The 17,912-nt window shown below is 39.0% G+C and overlaps 1 protein-coding gene and 1 long non-coding RNA gene across 6 annotated transcripts in view; one reads left to right on the forward strand and one right to left on the reverse strand.

The window, feature by feature from the left end:
* traf3ip2 (TRAF3 interacting protein 2) overlaps positions 1-17,912 on the forward strand; it is a 48,475-nt gene that overhangs the window by 24,326 nt on the left and 6,237 nt on the right. For 3 of the 4 annotated variants that reach the window (XM_062968989.1, XM_008121154.3, XM_062968991.1), the window contains 5 exons: positions 1,881-2,070; positions 7,625-7,821; positions 9,702-9,790; positions 11,201-11,269; positions 14,644-14,760. In XM_062968989.1, coding sequence (XP_062825059.1) covers positions 1,881-2,070; positions 7,625-7,821; positions 9,702-9,790; positions 11,201-11,269; positions 14,644-14,760 — 662 coding nt within the window. The remainder of the gene's footprint in view (positions 1-1,880; positions 2,071-7,624; positions 7,822-9,701; positions 9,791-11,200; positions 11,270-14,643; positions 14,761-17,912) is intronic. The other variant, XM_062968990.1, reaches the window with a different exon arrangement.
* LOC103280876 (uncharacterized) overlaps positions 1-17,912 on the reverse strand; it is a 60,090-nt gene that overhangs the window by 10,103 nt on the left and 32,075 nt on the right. The window lies entirely within an intron of this gene.

Consider the following 17,912-nt stretch of genomic DNA (forward strand, 5'->3'; position numbering starts at 1 on the left):
GATTGTATTCATAGTAAAGGTAAAGGTTTTTCCCCTGACATTAAGTCTAGTCGTGTCCAACTCTAGGGGTTAGTGCTCATCTCCATTTCTAAGCCAAAGAGCCAGCATTGTCCATAGACACCTCCAGGGTCATGTGGCCGGCATGACTGTATGGAGCGCACCTTTACCTTCCCGCCGGAGCGGTACCTATTGATCTAGTCACGTTTACATGTTGTCAAACTGCTAGGTTGGCAGAAGCTGGAGCTAACAGCGGAAACTGTCCCTGCTCCCAGGATTTGAACCGCCAAGCTTTCAGTTGGCAAGTTCAGCAGCTCAGTGGTTTAACCCGCTGTGCCACTGTGGGGCTTTGTTTTCCTTATTATTCCTTACTGTGTTCTTTATTTCTTTATTATATTCATAGTTTCCATTTATTTTTTTAAAAAAACAAATCTATTATAGAGCTATGATTCTTATGCTGCCATCCACCCTTGTCCTCATGCTAGCTGTCGATCTTCAAAATATGGTGGAGGATGCTGTCCTCTTTCTTAAGTTTATGTAACATTTGACTGTCCCCTTGACCAACATTTGTATGTGAAATGGAAAAGGTTTTTCTTTACTTGGGGAAGCTGTGGGAATGATGAAAGGAAGGGAGGCATTCTCTAATTCAAAGTTCATAGAATCATAGAATAGTAGAGTTGGAAGAGACCTCATGGGCCATCCAGTCCAACCCCCTGCCAAGAAGCAGGAAATCGCATTCAAAGCACCCCTGACAGATGGCCATCCAGCCTCTGCTTAAAAGCCTCCAAAGAAGGAGCCTCCACCACAGGCCGGAGGAGAGAGTTCCACTGCCGAACAGCTCTCACAGTGAGGAAATTCTTCCTGATGTTCAGGTGGAATCTCCTTTCCTGTAGTTTGAAGCCATTGTTCTGCGTCCTAGTCTGCAGGGCAGCAGAAAACAAGCTTGCTCCCTCCTCCCTATGACTTCCCTTCACGTATTTGTACATGGCTATCATGTCTCCTCTCAGCCTTCTCTTCTGCAAGCTAAACATGCCTAGTTCTTTAAGGCTTGTTCTCCAGACCCTTGATCATTTTAGTTGCCCTCCTCTGTATGCTTTCCAGCTTGTCAACATCTCCCTTCAATTGCGGTGCCCAGAATTGGACACAGTATTCCAGGTGTGGTCTGACCAAGGCAGAATAGAGGGGCAGCATGACTTCCCTGGATCTAGATGCTATACCCCTATTGATGCAGGCCAGAATCCCATTGGCTTTTTTAGCAGCCGCATCACACTGTAGGCTCATATTTAACTTGTTGTCCACGAGGACTCCAAGGTCTTTTTCACACGTACTGCTGTCGAGCCAGGAGTCCCCCATTCTGTATCTTTGCATTCAATTTTTTCTGCCGAAGTGAAGTATTTGTCCCCGTTGAACTTCATTTTGTTAGTTTCGGCCATCTCTCTAGTCTGTTAAGATCATTTTGAACTCTGCTCCTGTCTTCTGGAGTGTTAGCTATCCCTCCCAGTTTGGTGTCATCTGCAAACTTGATGATCGTGCCTTCTAACTCTTCGTCTAAGTCGTTAATAAAGATATTGAACAGAACCGGGCCCAGGACGGAACCCTGCAGCACTCCACTTGTCACTTCTTTCCAAGATGAAGACGACGCATTGGTGAGCACCCTTTGGGTTCGTTCGCTTAGCCAATTACAGATCCACCTAACCGTAGTTTTGTCTAGCCCACATTTTACTAGTTTGTTTGCCAGAAGGTCGTGGGGGATGCCAGTTCCATGTTTAAGGCAGCTAATCCTATGTATAAAGTATGCTTAATTGTGCTTGATAATAGCCATCATATAGCCTACCGAAAAGTCGTACAAAGTGTGACTTCACTTTTCATTTTTTTATTCTTAGATGGGCAAGCACCCCAACAACATTTCGCAAACCCACATCAACAACAGCATCAAATAGCAGGCCCCTGCGTAAGAACAGTCCAACCTGCTCGTCAGATAATCCCAAATTTCTCCAGTCCTTATTCTCCCAAGTACAATGAAGAAAAACTTGCACAACAAGAGCTTCCTTCTGCAGAACATCTAAGAATCCAGTAGGTTTCTGCTAGGCTTGAAATTTGTTCCAACTGTGGAGACCTAGATGTGAAGATGGAAATAAATCACTTTATTGTATTAACTAAAGACTGTGAAAGCCCAGCACGGTTTTTCACCTCTCCATTTGTGGCCTCCAGAATAGCGTGGATAATCACACACCCTCCAGCATTTCACAGATGAAGGTGGAACATAAATAGCCAAGGAACACCAGAGTTATTAATAAGGAAGAATACACAGTTAGCAGAAACTAAAGCAGTTTGCTTTTGTCTGAGCCTACTGTTAGGAATACTTTGTCCTCAGTCTATGAGCTATGGAAGTGCTCTAAGTCCCACAGTAATCTAGTACTAACTGATTAGAACAGCAAACACAAGCAAAGACAGCAGAGGTTTCTTTCCACAGTCAGGAAGGCTTTTATCTTGCTGTTTCGGTAATACATACCCAGAAAGCTCTATACAAAAACAGAAGTCCTCTTGCTCTTTCCTCGTCTCAGTAATCTTCACAGCAATTCTCCCACATAGCAACAACACAGCATGAGCATCCATCCACAGTCATTATGCTAGCTGCACCACTTTTATACAATCACATATTGTATTGCATCGTCCATGGTACCCCAACATTGCACTATGGTGGTACCAGGTATTGCACCCATCCTCTGAAGCTTGCCTTGTCATTCTGACTCTAGTTACTACCTTGATATTATGACATACTTTGCTTTCATTACAAATCCTGACACCCTTTCCATATCTAACTGCTCTCTTCATATACATATCCAAGTCACATGTTACATATGTATTTGGTAATACAATATAAATTTACACTTCACAAATGTTCAGTTTTCCATTCAGTGAATTCCATTTGCGTTTGTATATCAAAGAAGCCCAAAGCAACCACCAAACTTATGTTTTTGTGTTGTTAGTGGTTTTGTTAAGAGTATCAGCCACATTTTCCTCAGATTTACAATATTACAGTCTTATGACACCTTGCTGGATTAATTCTGATATTTTATAGCTATGTATTTCATTCTGTTTTTCACTCTCTCCCATAGCTATACAGTAGAGTCTCACTTATCCAAGACTTGCTTATCCAAGGTTCTGGATTATCCAATGCATTTTTGTAGTCAATATTTACAATATATCATGATATTTTGGTGCTAAATTCATAAATACAGTAATTACAACATAATATTACTGCGTATTGAACTACCTTTTCTGTCAAATTCGTTGTATAACATGATATTTTGGTGCTTAATTTGTAAAATCATAACCTTATTTGATGTTTAATAGGCTTTTCCTTAATTCCTCCTTATTATCAAGATATTCGCTTATCCAAGGTTCTGCCGGCCTGTTTAGCTTGGATAAGTGAGACTCTACTGTATATGTTTGGGAATTTTCAAATACCAAATTGGCTTTTTTGGGAGGAATCTGGACTGCGTGTGTACTTTGCATTTCAGCCTTTAAAGATAAAGCCTCTGACTCAGAAACAGATCCCCTTTAGCAGTTTTAACCACTTAACTATTTCAATGCCTACATAATGGTTTCCCCTTCACCTTGGGAGTACACATAAGCATCATCATTATTTTGTTTGATTTGTAAACTGTACAAAACATTGTGAATACATTCATTTCATCTGGATTCTACCAGTTTTTGTCTTTTGTCTTATTCACAGTTTCAAACACATTCAAGTTTACAATTGCATTCCACAGCCTCATAACATCTTTCCTGTTCCTCAAGAGCACACTTTCACATCTAATGGAACCCTTCAGGCTCAATACCAACTTGACAAACTCTGACCACCTGAATCAGAAATTGTTCAGGTGGTACACCTTTGTTTGCCCTCTTTGATCTTCTTGGTATTTTCCTCATTACTACTTGTATTACTCTGACACTCCCTCTTTAAACCAGTACTAGTCATTTGATTTTGATTAATAAACGACTGATTTACTGGTTGCTCTGGTTCTGAATCAGTATTAACTGATGGTTCAGAACTCATGGATGGTAGGGACACTTTAATGTTTTGATGAAGATGTTCCCAAACTGCGTGTTTCTGAAAATGTGCATTTTGCGAAATCACCACTCGTCCATGACCTAAATCAAAACTATACCCTTTTGTTCCTTCCTTATAACCACTTAAAAGAAGTCTTTGACATTTTTTCTGATCCTTTGTTCTCTGTTTCCTGGGTATAAGTACATTGACAAAATTTCCAAACACTCAGATATTTGAAAAATGATTTTCTTTCAAACAGCCTGAAATATGGTGTTTCATTCACACTTGAGATCCAAATTCTATTTATTACATGTGTAATAGTCATCACTGCTTCACCCCACAATTTATATGGCACCTTGGTATCCAACATCATACAGTCATGCATGCCTTTTAAAATCTCTGCTTTCCTTTCAGGTATTCCATTCTCAGCTGACTATAAGAATTGGTTTTCTGATGCCTAATTCCTTTGCTCTTTAGCCAATTTTGAAATTGATTTCCCACAAATTCTCCACCTTTGTCTGACTGCAGACAAGCTACTTTATGTGGAAATCTTTCTATCATTAACACGCATTTCTTAAATTTTGTAAAAACTTAGTGCTTAGATTTCAAAAGAATGAAGTGTAGTGCGAATAGTCATACACAATTAAAAATATGTATCCCCCCCCCCCCCCCCCCCCGAATTGAGACAGGCCAGCTAAATCTGAATGAACTGATTATAACAGCCTGTCAGTTCTGTAATTTTGTTTAGGGATAGGAAAATCCCTCATCTTCACCCTAGAAGATATACTGAACAGTCAAGGAATGTCTGGCATGTTTTCAAATTTATATCAGCAACCTTGGCTAGCGTCTGAATTGTTGAAAACATTACCATGCCCAAGTACTCTATGCATATAATGAACACAGATTATTCAGGGGTTTGTTATCTAAACATAACACATTTAGAACACTCATTTTGCTCTTTGTCTATCATTGCATACATCTTGCTGCAAAGTTTCCCCTTTGCACACTCACTTTCATCTCTCCAAACCGTGCACCCATTGTACAGTACAGCCTTTCTTCTTCAGATACTATAAAGCTTAGAGACTGGGTCCTGGGCCCATAACCAATGTTAGGAATATTTTGTACTCAATCTATGAGTTATGGAAGTGCTCTAAATCTCTCAGTAATCTGGTAGTACCTGATTCGAACCGCAAACACAGGCAAGGACAGCAGAGGTTTCTTTCCACAATCAGGAAGGCTTTTATCTTGCAGTTTTGGTAATACATACACACAAAGCTCTGTGTAAAAAAAGAAGTCCTCTCACTCTCTCCTTCCCGCAGCAATCTTCACAGCAATTCTCCCACGTAGATCTCTCTTCTTTGTTGTCCATAACAATCAGCAACAACACCAGCATAAACACCTATCCATAGTCATTGTGCTAGCTGTCCCACTTTTGTCCTAGATCTGACCAATAACATATTGTATTGCATTATCCATGCTACCCTAACATTGCACCATAGTCGCATCAAACATCAGGCATTGCACTCTAGTTTCATCATCCTCTGAAACATACCTTGTCATTCTGACTCTGCAGTTAATACCTGAATATGGTGACATACTGTTCATCTTCCTTTCCTCTCTCCTCCCCTGCTGAGTTAACTGAGTTCAAACTACTTTTGCACTCAATTTGTAACAATTAAAACAAGCAAGGGATAAAGGGGGGGATTGGAAGAGTTAAAGTAAAGGATGAAAAGAAGGGCTTTACTTCAAAAAAAATCAGAACTGGAAACTATACTAGACAAAGGGGAAAAAAGGTTTAATAGCCAGACTTTATAAATATATTCTAGCTTACAACCTGGAAGATAATCAAGTAAAAACCTCCATGATTTCATGGCCAAAAGATTTGGAAGTAACATAGACTTTGATAACTGGGAGAACCTGTGGAAAAAAGGCTTTAAATTTACAGTGGCAGCCTCAATAAGAGACAATTTATATAAAATGTTTTACAGATGTTACACAATCCCAGCTCTCCTAGCCAAAATAGACAAATCACAATCAGGATGCTGTTGGAGGTGTAAAATACAGAAAGGGACCTTCTTTCATGTATGGTGGTCTTGTGAATTGGTCCAGGTCTATTGGGAAAAAAATAATAAAAGAAACAAATAAAATGATCCATGACAAAGTTAAAAAAAAATCCAGGGATGTGTCTATTAGGGTTATTCAGTGATGAACTAGTACAGCCGGAAAGAGAAATTTGCTGGTACAGTTTTGCGGCTGCACGCATAATGATTGCCAGTGACTGGAAAGGTGAAAAAACATTGAGTATTAAAAATTGGAAGGATAAATTGGGGGATTATGCACAGATGGCCAAGATTTCTAGCAATCTGAAACATGAAAGACATTTTTAAAAGAAATTGGAAGCTGGCCTTAGCATATCTGACGGGGGAATCTAAGAAATAAGAACAAGGGGAATTTATTGATCTAGAAGCACAGAGGGTTAAACAAAATTATGCATAAACTTTATGTTGTTCAGTGTGGGGAGTCAAGGTGGTGGGTTGCACTGGGGGTGGGTTGAGGGGTAATTGTATTTTGGGTGGCGGGTTGTCTATGTATGTGTATGTGTATATGTTTGTAATGTGTATTGTGGGTGTTTTACAATTTTAAAAATAAAAATATTATTTTAAAAAAGGAAAAGTTAAAGTAAACCAGGGATAATTGCAGTAAGGTAGGGATGAAGATGGGAAATTGGAAGAGGAAAGAGAACCTGAGGTATTTTATAAACAGCTGGAAAGGAGTGATGATGAATGATGAATTAGGACTGTCCATATCAAGTCAGAACAGTTTAAGAATATGTTATTAATAGGTAGCCAGGGAAAGAATTATAATTCTGCTATGTTTGTTATGTGTTGTATGGAACACTTTTAGTGTAAGTTTCTTGAAATTTACCATTTGGCTTGAAGGAACTGGTTTAATTGTTTCAATTGCAGAATAGTAAACTTTTTTTTCAGATCACTAAACCTGTGTTTGTGGCAGAGCTTGAAAAGTTAGGTTTCAAAATAAAGTATGTAATATTAAATGTCAGAAATTAGAAAGTTAATCCATTAGCATGAGCATTAATAATGCAAATTATTTAAATAATTACATTATCACAAGTTAACTAGTTTATATAAATTTTAAGTGTTAGGCAAAGCTATGATATTTGCAGAAAAGGGAATGGAGCTTATTCCTTTTGAATTTGGGGGAGTACATTTTGTTAATGGCTCTGCAATTTCTCTTTTTGTACTTTTATCTCTGGAAGAAGCTACCCTCATCTTTATGCCCCTTTGATTTAAAAATTAGATTCTGGCTATATACATGTTTAAAGCAAGGCTAGGTTTAAACAAATGGGTGCACACATCTAGTTTATGATCCCCTCTGTTTTTAGTGAAGCATCAAGACAACCTTCTGCTTTGTTTTCTATCCCCACTTTCAAGAACAAAAAAGAAGATATAATAGTTAAAAACAATACATGGCCAATACAAATGAAGCATATATGACTTTGGAGCCATCAGTTTTCAATATTTTACTGACCAGCATTCATTTCCTTCCTAGTGGCAAGTTTCAGGACCACCTAGTTGATGGAAAACCATCATTTCAGCCTTATGGTGCCCATGAGGATCTCTATAGATGCCCTCCTGATTCTGCAGCTCAGCATAACATCCCACCATATCCAGTTGCCATCCCAAAACCTCTGAGAAATTTTGAAGTCAAGGGAACACTGAAGACAAGTAATCTGCCAGAAGAACTGCGTAAGTTTGTTTGAAAACTGTGTTTCATGGACCTGGAAATTAAATAAATATTCCCTAGATAGCCTGTTGACACGATTATGCATGCACGGAACATCATCTGCAGAGCTTGGAATGTTATTTTTTTAAAAATAATTACCAAAATGTGTCCTGTGCAAATGCACCTGTGACCATCTAGGTTGCATATGTGTCAAGTCATGAAAATGGGTTGGGACCTTTTTCGCTTTAGCATCGGAATTATGAGAAATGTGCTTGACTTCAGAATATTTATTGGACAGAAAGATGGAATATAAATGTGATTAATTTGATAAAATATTTGCAGTGTTAAACACCAGGGTGTAAGTACCACTGAACTCACTGGGGATCACGGTCAAGAAAACAAGCAAAAGATTGTATTATTAACAAAGAGCAGGTAGTGTAGCAGGCAACTTCCCAGAAGAGCCTTAAAATGACAGCTTTACAAAAATGACTTTTGGTCCAATATAAAATATGTTATTGTATGTCTACAAGTTATTTTTGACTTATGACAACCTTCAAGTGAATCCATCATTGGATATCTCTCAGCAAGGTTTTTCAGGGGCAGGAAGGGGAGGTTGACTTGGCCTTCCTCAGAAGCTGGGAGAACATAACTTTTCAAAGTCATCGGTGAGTTTCCATGGCTGAGTGGGAATCTGAATACTGGCCTACAGAGTCCTAGTCCAGTGCTCAAACTACTGTATCCTGAACCTGCTGAAGCTGTTAGCCAAGATATCATTTGAAGCTACTCACTCTCCCCTCTAGAGTATTATGTGATCAAAATGACATGAACTTCAAAGCAATGATGTAAAGAATGAAAGAGGAAATTGTTTTATGCAAATTCTGACATGAACAACAGTAGAGTCTCACTTATCCAACATAAACGGGCCAGCAGAACGTTGGATAAGCAAAAATGTTAGATAATAAGGAGGAATTAAGGTAAAGCCTATTAAACATCAAATTACATTATGATTTTACAAATTAAGTACCAAAATATCATGTTTTACAACAAGTCTGCCATTTGTTTGGGAGTGTGGCTGCACTTGTGGTGTTGTTGGGCGTGTTGGCCTGCTGTGTGTTGCTGCCCAGATAAACAGCTGTGGATCCTGATGGGAGGCAGACTGTGTTGGATAATACAGAACATTGGATAAGCAAAGGTTGAATAAGTGAGACTCTACTGTACTTGATTCTTTCCACCTAGATTTATATGCAGAGTGGAATGTGGTGGTCAGATTTTCCACTTCTCCAGATTTTGCAATGCTAAATGTAAAAGTTGAGCCAAAATATGTATTTTATGATAAAATATGTTCAGAAAAGTTAATTTAATTTGTATTTGAATTTAAAGTCATTTCCAGTGTTTGTTTAAATGGTACTATTGAAATGGGGCACACTATACTTCTCAATGAACATATGTGAAACCAACACAGAAAACAAATAACTGATTTGTCAATTCTTAAGTATCATAAAATTAATTTAGAAAAGAGTTCCTTTGATTTTTATGATACAGTCTGGTGCATAGAATAACTTGTGTTTTTTTTTCCTTCAGAGCACAATCTCTCTGGTATAACCTCTCTTTCTCAAACAAGTGTCCGGGAGCAATTAATTGATTAGAAGTTTCCTTGCTTTCTCATGACTTTTCCCCACAGCATAGAGTATTTATTAAATTACTTCATAATCCAGAGATGTCTAATAGAAATTCTTTGATAATTTTGAAGCCACCAAATCAATTCAGTTTATTTGTATAACAGAAAAACAAGATAGAGCTACTTTTCCCTTCTGCATGAAAAAAACCTGGGGGAATCCATAGCTCTTTTATTTCTAGGTCTGCCTATATTTGACTCCTCACATTCATCTAACATCTCTCCTAGGTAAAGTCTTTATAACTTATTCTGTGGACACAGCTGTGGAGGTCATGAAATTTGTGAACTTTTTGTTTGTAAATGGATTTCACACTGCTGTAAGTACTTCATCTTTAAAGAGAGAGTGAATGGCAGCAAAGAAAACCAAGTGGGGATGTAGGATACTGGGCATTTGTGTGCTCAAGTTTTATTCCTTATTCTCAAAACCTTTGTCCCCTTTTGAGTACTGTATTCACTGTTGCATATTTATTTATTTATTTATTTATTTTATATCCTGCCTACTAAAACTACAAGTTCAAAACAGAACATAAGTCAATATAAGTATAAATATAAGGGTTTAAAAAGTTAAAACATTGAAGGTTTTCCCCTGATATTAAGTCTAGTCGTGTCTGATTCTGGGGATTGGTGTTCATATCCATTTCTAAGCTGAAGAGCCGGTGTTGTCCGTAGACACCTCCAAGGTCACAAACAGTTAAAACATTCAAAACCAGCACTAACAGCAGCACTAACAGCCCAACTTTCATCTGTATGCAGAAATCTGGCACCATGCTACCAGAAGGAGAGTAAAGATGGATCCACCCTGGCCTCTCTGTGAGAGAATTTGAAAACCTGGGAAAGCCAGGATAGCCCTTTCCCTTGTTTCCATCGAATGAGCCTAAAACAACCTTAAAGCTCTATTGAGCTCATATCCTTCAGTTTAGCCCCGATTATGACATAAATGAATAGTAGAGCTGGTTTAACTGGTATGTCTGAAATTCCAGTGTCCAATTTAAGTGGATAAAAGAAAGATGTTCTGACAGTTCTTTGCAAAATAAGCTATTACTGTTGCTCTTTAATAACAGAATGTTATGCCTGTTAATTATATTCAATAGGACTGCATTCTTTTCATGTGTTAAGCTTTGCAGAATTACCATGAGGAACCAGAGACATCTCCCTCAGAGAGAGAGTGAATTACAAGGAGTTCATGGTCATCCAAAAATAAATAGCTAAATAACAATCTAAATCACCAAGTTCTATGATTCAGAACATACAAGAGAGCAACTCAAAACCCTTAACCATGCCATTGGTTTTAAAACTAACTTGTCTCTTGTATTTGTGATTGCTAAGGAATCTAGGATGCTATGAGAGCTATAATTATGAAGGTTAAAGTTGAGCCTACAATTTTTGCTTATTTAATAGTAGTTTGGAGAGAACCTGCTCTCATTCTTTTACTATTAATAGAAAAGAATGTTTTCAGGACACAGACCAATTAAAACCCCTTACTGGCTAAAAAAATATTTGTCACGTTGCAGAATCTATCCTTGATCTTTGCTAATGATGAACATTGTTAGTGTGTATTACTCATGTGTGTCTGTATCCTTGCCAAAACCTTTGAACTTAAAAAAATTAAAAACTGTTGAACTGATGTAGGTTGTTGGTGCAATCAGTCAATCAATCAATCAATCAATCTATATTAGTCTCCAATCAGAATGTTAAAAAATCATGTTGCAATCTTCCTTTTCCTATAGATTGATATATTTGAGGATACCGTTCGAGGTATTGACATTATCCAGTGGATGGAGCGTTACCTAAGAGATGTAAGTTAAAAAACCAAAAGTGAATCTTGAACAAGCATTTTCACACACAAATATGACTCTTCAGATTGTCTTATAGGAAACCATGAACAAAAACAGAACCTTTCCCAACACCCCCTGTTAGTTGACTATGTTGTTCCTACCTTTGCCTCCTTCATTTTGTCTAATTTAAAATGTAAGCCCTTTGAGGTAGGAAAGTTTTCTTATATCAGTAAAATATATGTATTGATTGACCCCTTGTTAGAAAGAGCTTACACATTAAAAAATAAAAACAAAGTAAATGAGGTATATTAAAAAGGTCTGTTAATATAAGTAACAAAGGACTACACATACAGGAATGGCTGGCATCCTGTTAGTGGCATAGGCAGTCACAAGCAATCTTACTCATGAAGTTGTCTTTTCTTTTGGCTGATGTAGTGGTTGTCAACCTCTTCCTATTTCTGCACCAACAAGAGCTCTTTCTACTGTAGTCACTGCACCATTACCTCCCAAAACATTGCAACTGGTAAGAAGAGGGGGATCAGAGAAGTATCTGGCTATGTGTGTCCCTGTGGCCAGACATGAAATAGTTATATCCTCTGATACCAGTGGCTACTAAGACATTAGTCAGTTATTTCTGCAATCCTCTAATAGAATGCCATAGGATTTTTGGCCAATAGAAATACAATACAGTGTTCCCTCACTTATCGCGGGGGTTACGTTCCAGGACCATCTGTGAAAAGTGAAAATCTGCAAAGTAGGGACTCTATATTTGTGTAGTTTACAATCTCACTGGCAAGTAGCGTCTCTGTCCCCTCCTCGCTTCTCAAGCACGCACATGCCTTGTGAGGCGAAAGCAAAGCTGCTTCAGCCTCCTTTTTTCTCCCTTTGGCTTCTCCTTCTTTCCTTCCTTAAACTTCTTAGGAAGTAGAAAGAGGGAGTTATAATATTATTTTATGATTTATATACTATTATTTTAGTGTTTATTAAAAAACCGCGAAACAGCGAGGGAGCGAAAAGCGAACCGCGAAGAAGTGAGGAAACACTGTACAGCACAGATCACTATCATCATATTTACAGTTGGCCTCCCCATTCTACAGCTGTACAACATAGCTTGAAGGTGCCAATATGTAACCCCATAACAGGGAGATACCCAGGCGCTGTCCAAGTGCAGTTGGACAGCTTGGAAAAAGATACAACTATCCTCCTCCTATATCTCCAGCATGATGCACAAGCATAACAGCTACTTAAATGCAGTCACATAGCATCCACAGACATTTCCCTGCCACTTTGACTACTTACTGGCAGTTTTGACTACTTACTGGGGTTTTTTTGTTTCCTCCTCTCAACTGCCTCTTGTGCCTCTCCTAAACTCCTCTAACTCTCTGGGAAGCTTTTGTTTCTAGGATACAAATGGTTGCAAGGTGAGGGAGTGGAGGACTACCTTCTGCAAACTTCCTGATGTTAAGCAACCTAAGCATCCAAGCCAAGATCTTTTCAGTTAGTGTATAAAAACAAACAATGGCCATATTTTGCCACTGGTAGGTATACGCTGCACACAGTCGGCATAAATAGTTCACCTGGAATGTTCTGCTCAGTGAACAAACACCTTAGGCTTAAAAACTACAGCATTTGGATAAGGAAGATCAGTAAAAAAAAAATAAAAACCACCAAGCAAAATAAGCTGTGTGTATTCCATATTGTGACAATACAAAATGTAGAACTGTGGGCTGAATCTTTTGCCTGAACAAATTTATTTGTTTAAAACCGCAGTAAGGAACCCGTGTTGATGAACTTCTATTACCAGCATCCCTCATTGGCAGCAAGACTGGCAGAGGCTAATTGTCATGACCCAGGCTGCAGAGCACCAATAACCTTACACAGAGGCCAGAATCTATCTAATATCTTTATTAAAGAAATATATAAAGTCAATAAAAACAAGTGAAGAATATAGTTCAGAAGCAGACCTTTCAGATGAGGTCAAATATAGTCCAGAAATGTATTGTCCAATATAAGATATTAGAGTTCAAAGTTTTAATCCACTTGACCGAAACACACACTTTGCCAAGCAATAGTGTGGGGAAAAGACAGAGTCTTTAAAGTCCAATGTAGCTTGACAACAAGGCTGGAAAAATAAACTTGATTCTTGGCTAGATCAAAGACTTGAAACGAGGCAAACATGAAGCATGAAACAAGGTCCGTGGCAAAACGTGAAACAAGGCAGGCTTGAAACTTGATCCGGGAAGCAAGGAACTGGGGTTACGAAGTCCACACACGATCTCTCTCCTCAAGCTGATCAATTGACTCCGCAAAGTTCCCCTTGCGACAAACACCTATATTGGGTCTCGTTTTCCCGCCAACAGAACACTTTCCCTAGAGAACGAGAAGCGAAACCCAACTCTGTCCAGATGCATGACTCCTTAGAATTTCCCAAGGGAAGCAGACCTAATCAGCTAGTTGTTTGGCAGCGATTCTCAGGCTCCGGCGATTAGCCTCTCTGACTCCTCTATCTCTAGTATAATTGTCCCTCCGGGAAAACGGGGGGGAGTTCTGCCCAAGGCCTGTTTGGCTGAATTCTTGAGGGCAAACATCCTCCAGGTGGAGAGGCTCCGGCTCTGGCTGAACCGGCGAAAATCCCATGTTTTCCTCTTCGTCTGCCACAATATTACTAGGAACAGGACTACAAGGCCCATGAGTCATCACACTAATGAGAACCTGAGTTTAACAAGATCGAGACATGGATTCCTCAATTGTGGTTTAAAACAAATCAGTTTGTTTCCAGATTCCTAAGTTTGAATGAATTTTAAAATGTTCATGTAAAAGGGGTTAGCACTTAATATCCCTTGTAGTTTCTCACTAGCAAGAGTAAATTTTCAAGCTGTAAATTTTTTGTATTTTTGCTCTCAGAAAAAAGTGTATATTTTTTAAAGGCCAGAGGCTTGATTAACTATAGCATAGAAAACAAACTCCTTTAAAATAGAAGCATATATAGCCCAAACAATAACAATTACTTTTTAGTAGAACAGTAACAATTTTAGTTGATCGTTTGCTGCCCTCCCTTTATTTATTGGTCACATTTTTGAAATGGTGTTGTTTTTTGAGATTTGTTGGATAATTTGGTCATCAGCAATGAAATATATTTCATCTTCCTTTGTGTTTTAAGTGTCTTAAAATATGCCACTGGACGTGTTCCAGCAAATCTGGTGTGAAGAACCCCAGTGCTGAGATTAGTGCTGCATCATTGCCAAAATGAACCGGATTGTCTTAACTTTCAAGGAACATCAGATCACGTAAAATACAGACTGGCAGGCTTCCAAGCTGCTTTGCCCAACCAGGCTGCATTTTACAGTTTCATAAAAGCATCTCTCTCTCACACACACACCCTTTCTCCCTGACAGAAGACAGTGATGATAATCATAGCAATCAGTCCAAAATACAAACAGGATGTAGAAGGAGCTGAATCCCAGCTGGACAAGGATGAACATGGCTTACATACTAAATACATCCACAGGATGGTAAGTGAGGACACGTGCTTCCCATTTCAAAAAGAGGCCGACAGCTTCCGCTTTCCTAAATAACTGCCCTTTGTGTGACTTCTCCTCAGTCTGCAGTACTGCGGTTAAACACTTGCTTTGTTAGTGTTCAGACTCTGCTCCCTATTAGTACTGAATGTATTTGCAGTGGTTCAGAAGCTCAGTTTGTTGGTGTCCTTGAGCTTGCTTTATGGTTTTTGCAGCTTGTTTAAATATTTTTTCACCCCTTTTCAAGCCCTGTAATGTGAGCTTATCTCATGCCTGTACTTCCTCATACTGATTCACTCCAACAACACACTCAACAGTAAATCTGACTGCCAGACCTGGAAAAATAAGCATGCAGGGCAGAAAATTCACCTCTGTGTATTTTCATAAACCTCCAAGCTGGAATATTTTCTTTCTTGAGGGTATTTGATCTTGTATCCATGTGGTTTCTCCATTGCTTCATCAATTCTCTCTGGTGTTTCTTCTGATCATACCTAATAAGGTGGCATAACACTGGTTCCTTCTTCAGCTGGCAGATAAATAGCAAACCATACCAGTCCTAGTTGCTTCTAGCAGTTTAGGTTAATCAGGATTCTTCATGCAATACAATTGAACATTTGCAAGCAGGGAGCTAGAACCAACAGTGCTGCTGGGGAAAGGAATGATTTCTAAGATAGCTGACCCAATTTGGAAAAAATAGTCTTACTAATAGTGACAGTAACATGGCTGTGCAGCACTATAAGATGGTTTTTCATTAGGATCAAAAGACAAAATCAAGCAAAATAAATAAATAATTTGATTAGGAGTGTTTGTCTCTATCCTACCCTGCCTGCACTTTAAGATCATCAGGTGGAGGTTCTTCACCTCTACCGTATGTTCCCGTTACATTCCAGGCACTCAGCCCTTGAAGATGTGACCAGATCTAACATATTTTCAGCACCACATCAAAATCTATGTGGTTGAACATTAACAATTAAACTGGTGTATTAAAGCGATCGGTCTGTCTGTCCATTTTATGTAAATTCTTCATCTTGTGCATTAATATAGTTTTATTAGGTATGTGGGAGCCCCCGATGGTGCAATGGGGTAAACCCTTGTGCTGACAGGACTGCTGACCAACAGGTCGGTGGTTCGAATCCAGTGAGAGTGGGTGAGCTCCCTCTGTCAGCTCCAGCACCCCATGTGGGGACATGAGAGAAGGCTCCCACAAGGGTGTTAAAACATCAAACATCCAGGTGTCCCCTGAGCAACTTCCTTGCAGACGGCCAATTCTCTCACACCAGAAGCGACTTAAAGTTTCTCAAGTCACTCCTAACACACACAAAAATTAGGTACGTGTATTATATTTTGTAAACTATTGCATAATCATAAGATAAAGTGTAGCAGAAACATATTTTGAATCTTCCACATATACAGAAAAGTCAAAGCATTTATATAGGTATGAATGTCAGTGTGTACCCCAAAGGCTGCTGCTAGCTGAAGTGGTCCTCTGTGATGTCACTAGGGGGAGATGTGACATGTGCATAAGGAGGAGGGGGGAGGGAGGAAGTAAGGAAGGAAAGAATGAAAAAAAGAAAGGAAAAGGGAGGAAAGAGGAAGAAAAAGGAGGGGAGGGAGGGAAAGAAAAAAATTGTATGAGTGAATGAATGAAAGAGAAAGACAAAAGATAAAGGAGGGGAAGATAAAGGAAGGGAAGAATGAGGGGAGGGGAGGGGAGGGGAGAAAGGAAGGAAGAGGAAAGAAAGAAAGAACTAAACAAAAGGAGGTGTATGAGGGAAAGCAAGGGCAGAAGGAAGGAAGGAAAAGAGAAGAGAGAAAGCTGTATGAGGGAAAAGAAGGAAGGAAAGAACGAGCCACAAAGAGAGCCTGTCAGAGTGTTGCCATGAAAATACTGTGAGGTAGACCAATGACACCCAGAAAACCTTGGGTATATACACTAGTAACTAAATAGAAGCCAGGTAGCTCTCAGTCCCAGTCCATTACTCTTAACAGAAATATAATTAACAGCAGTAGTTAACATCAGGTTATGGTAACTAGAATATTTCCAAAACAAGTCCACATTTGTATTATGGCTCTTTACAGTCCTATTGCCAGTATTTAAAGGCCTTCTGTACTAGAAGTGTTTGTTCTCCTCCCACTCCAAGCTTTCCCTCCTCCTTCTTGCTCTCCCCCCTCTTCTCACTCCCTTCACCCCCAAAAGCCTTTTTTCCTCACTTTCCTCGCCACCCAGATCATTTCCCCCTCCCCTTGCTTGCTTCCAAAACCCTATTTCCCTCCCACAACTCAAGGGGTGCTTTGATTGTGCTTTTCCTGCCTGACAAAAGGAGTTGGACTGGATGGCTTCTGGTGTTTCTGCTACAAAGGCTAGGTAGCCATCTGTTGGGCGTGCTTTGATTGTGCTTTTTCTACATGGCAGAAGCTGGCTTTCACTGAAATACTGTTGTTTATATTGGTCTAAAAGTTTGCCCGTACCTGATATATAATATAATATATACTGTATATACTCGAAGATAAGTCGAGTTTTTCAGCCCTTATTTATGAGTTGAAAAAGCCTCCCCCCCCCCCCCGGCTTATAATCGGGTCAAGGTCAAGGCTGGACGGAGCCTGCAGGCTGTTGCTTGCAATATGTGATCTATTTCTCTCTGGTCCCTTATCAGTGTGATTACTTTTGCAAAGCCTCCCTCACTCTTAATCAAGGGAATGTTTTGAAAAGAGAGACACCCTTGCAAGTTAGGAAGAAGGAAAAATATATATTCATTAATCTTATGAAAGCATTTTCCCCTGAAATATTTGTTAAACTCTCCTACAGATATATAGGCATTAACCCTTTGCAAGCGTTTGCAATCTCTATGTACCTTTATATTTGTATCTATCTATATACATTAATTTTATATATGAATTTCCCCTCATATGTTTGCAGGTCTTTGCAAATCCTTTATACATATAGATCCATGTACCTGTGTATCTGTAGCCATACATATACATTATTTTTATATATGAATTTACCCTCATATGTTTGCAAGTCTCTGCAAATATCTATATAAAGAGAGATGTCTGGATAGATATGAATATATTCTTACCTACCTATATTACAGGGGGGAAATGAACACACAAATATATATAGACAAGTCTAGATAGATATGAATATA

The sequence above is a fragment of the Anolis carolinensis genome, chromosome 1 (assembly GCF_035594765.1).
Source record: "Anolis carolinensis isolate JA03-04 chromosome 1, rAnoCar3.1.pri, whole genome shotgun sequence".
NCBI lineage: Eukaryota > Metazoa > Chordata > Lepidosauria > Squamata > Dactyloidae > Anolis > Anolis carolinensis.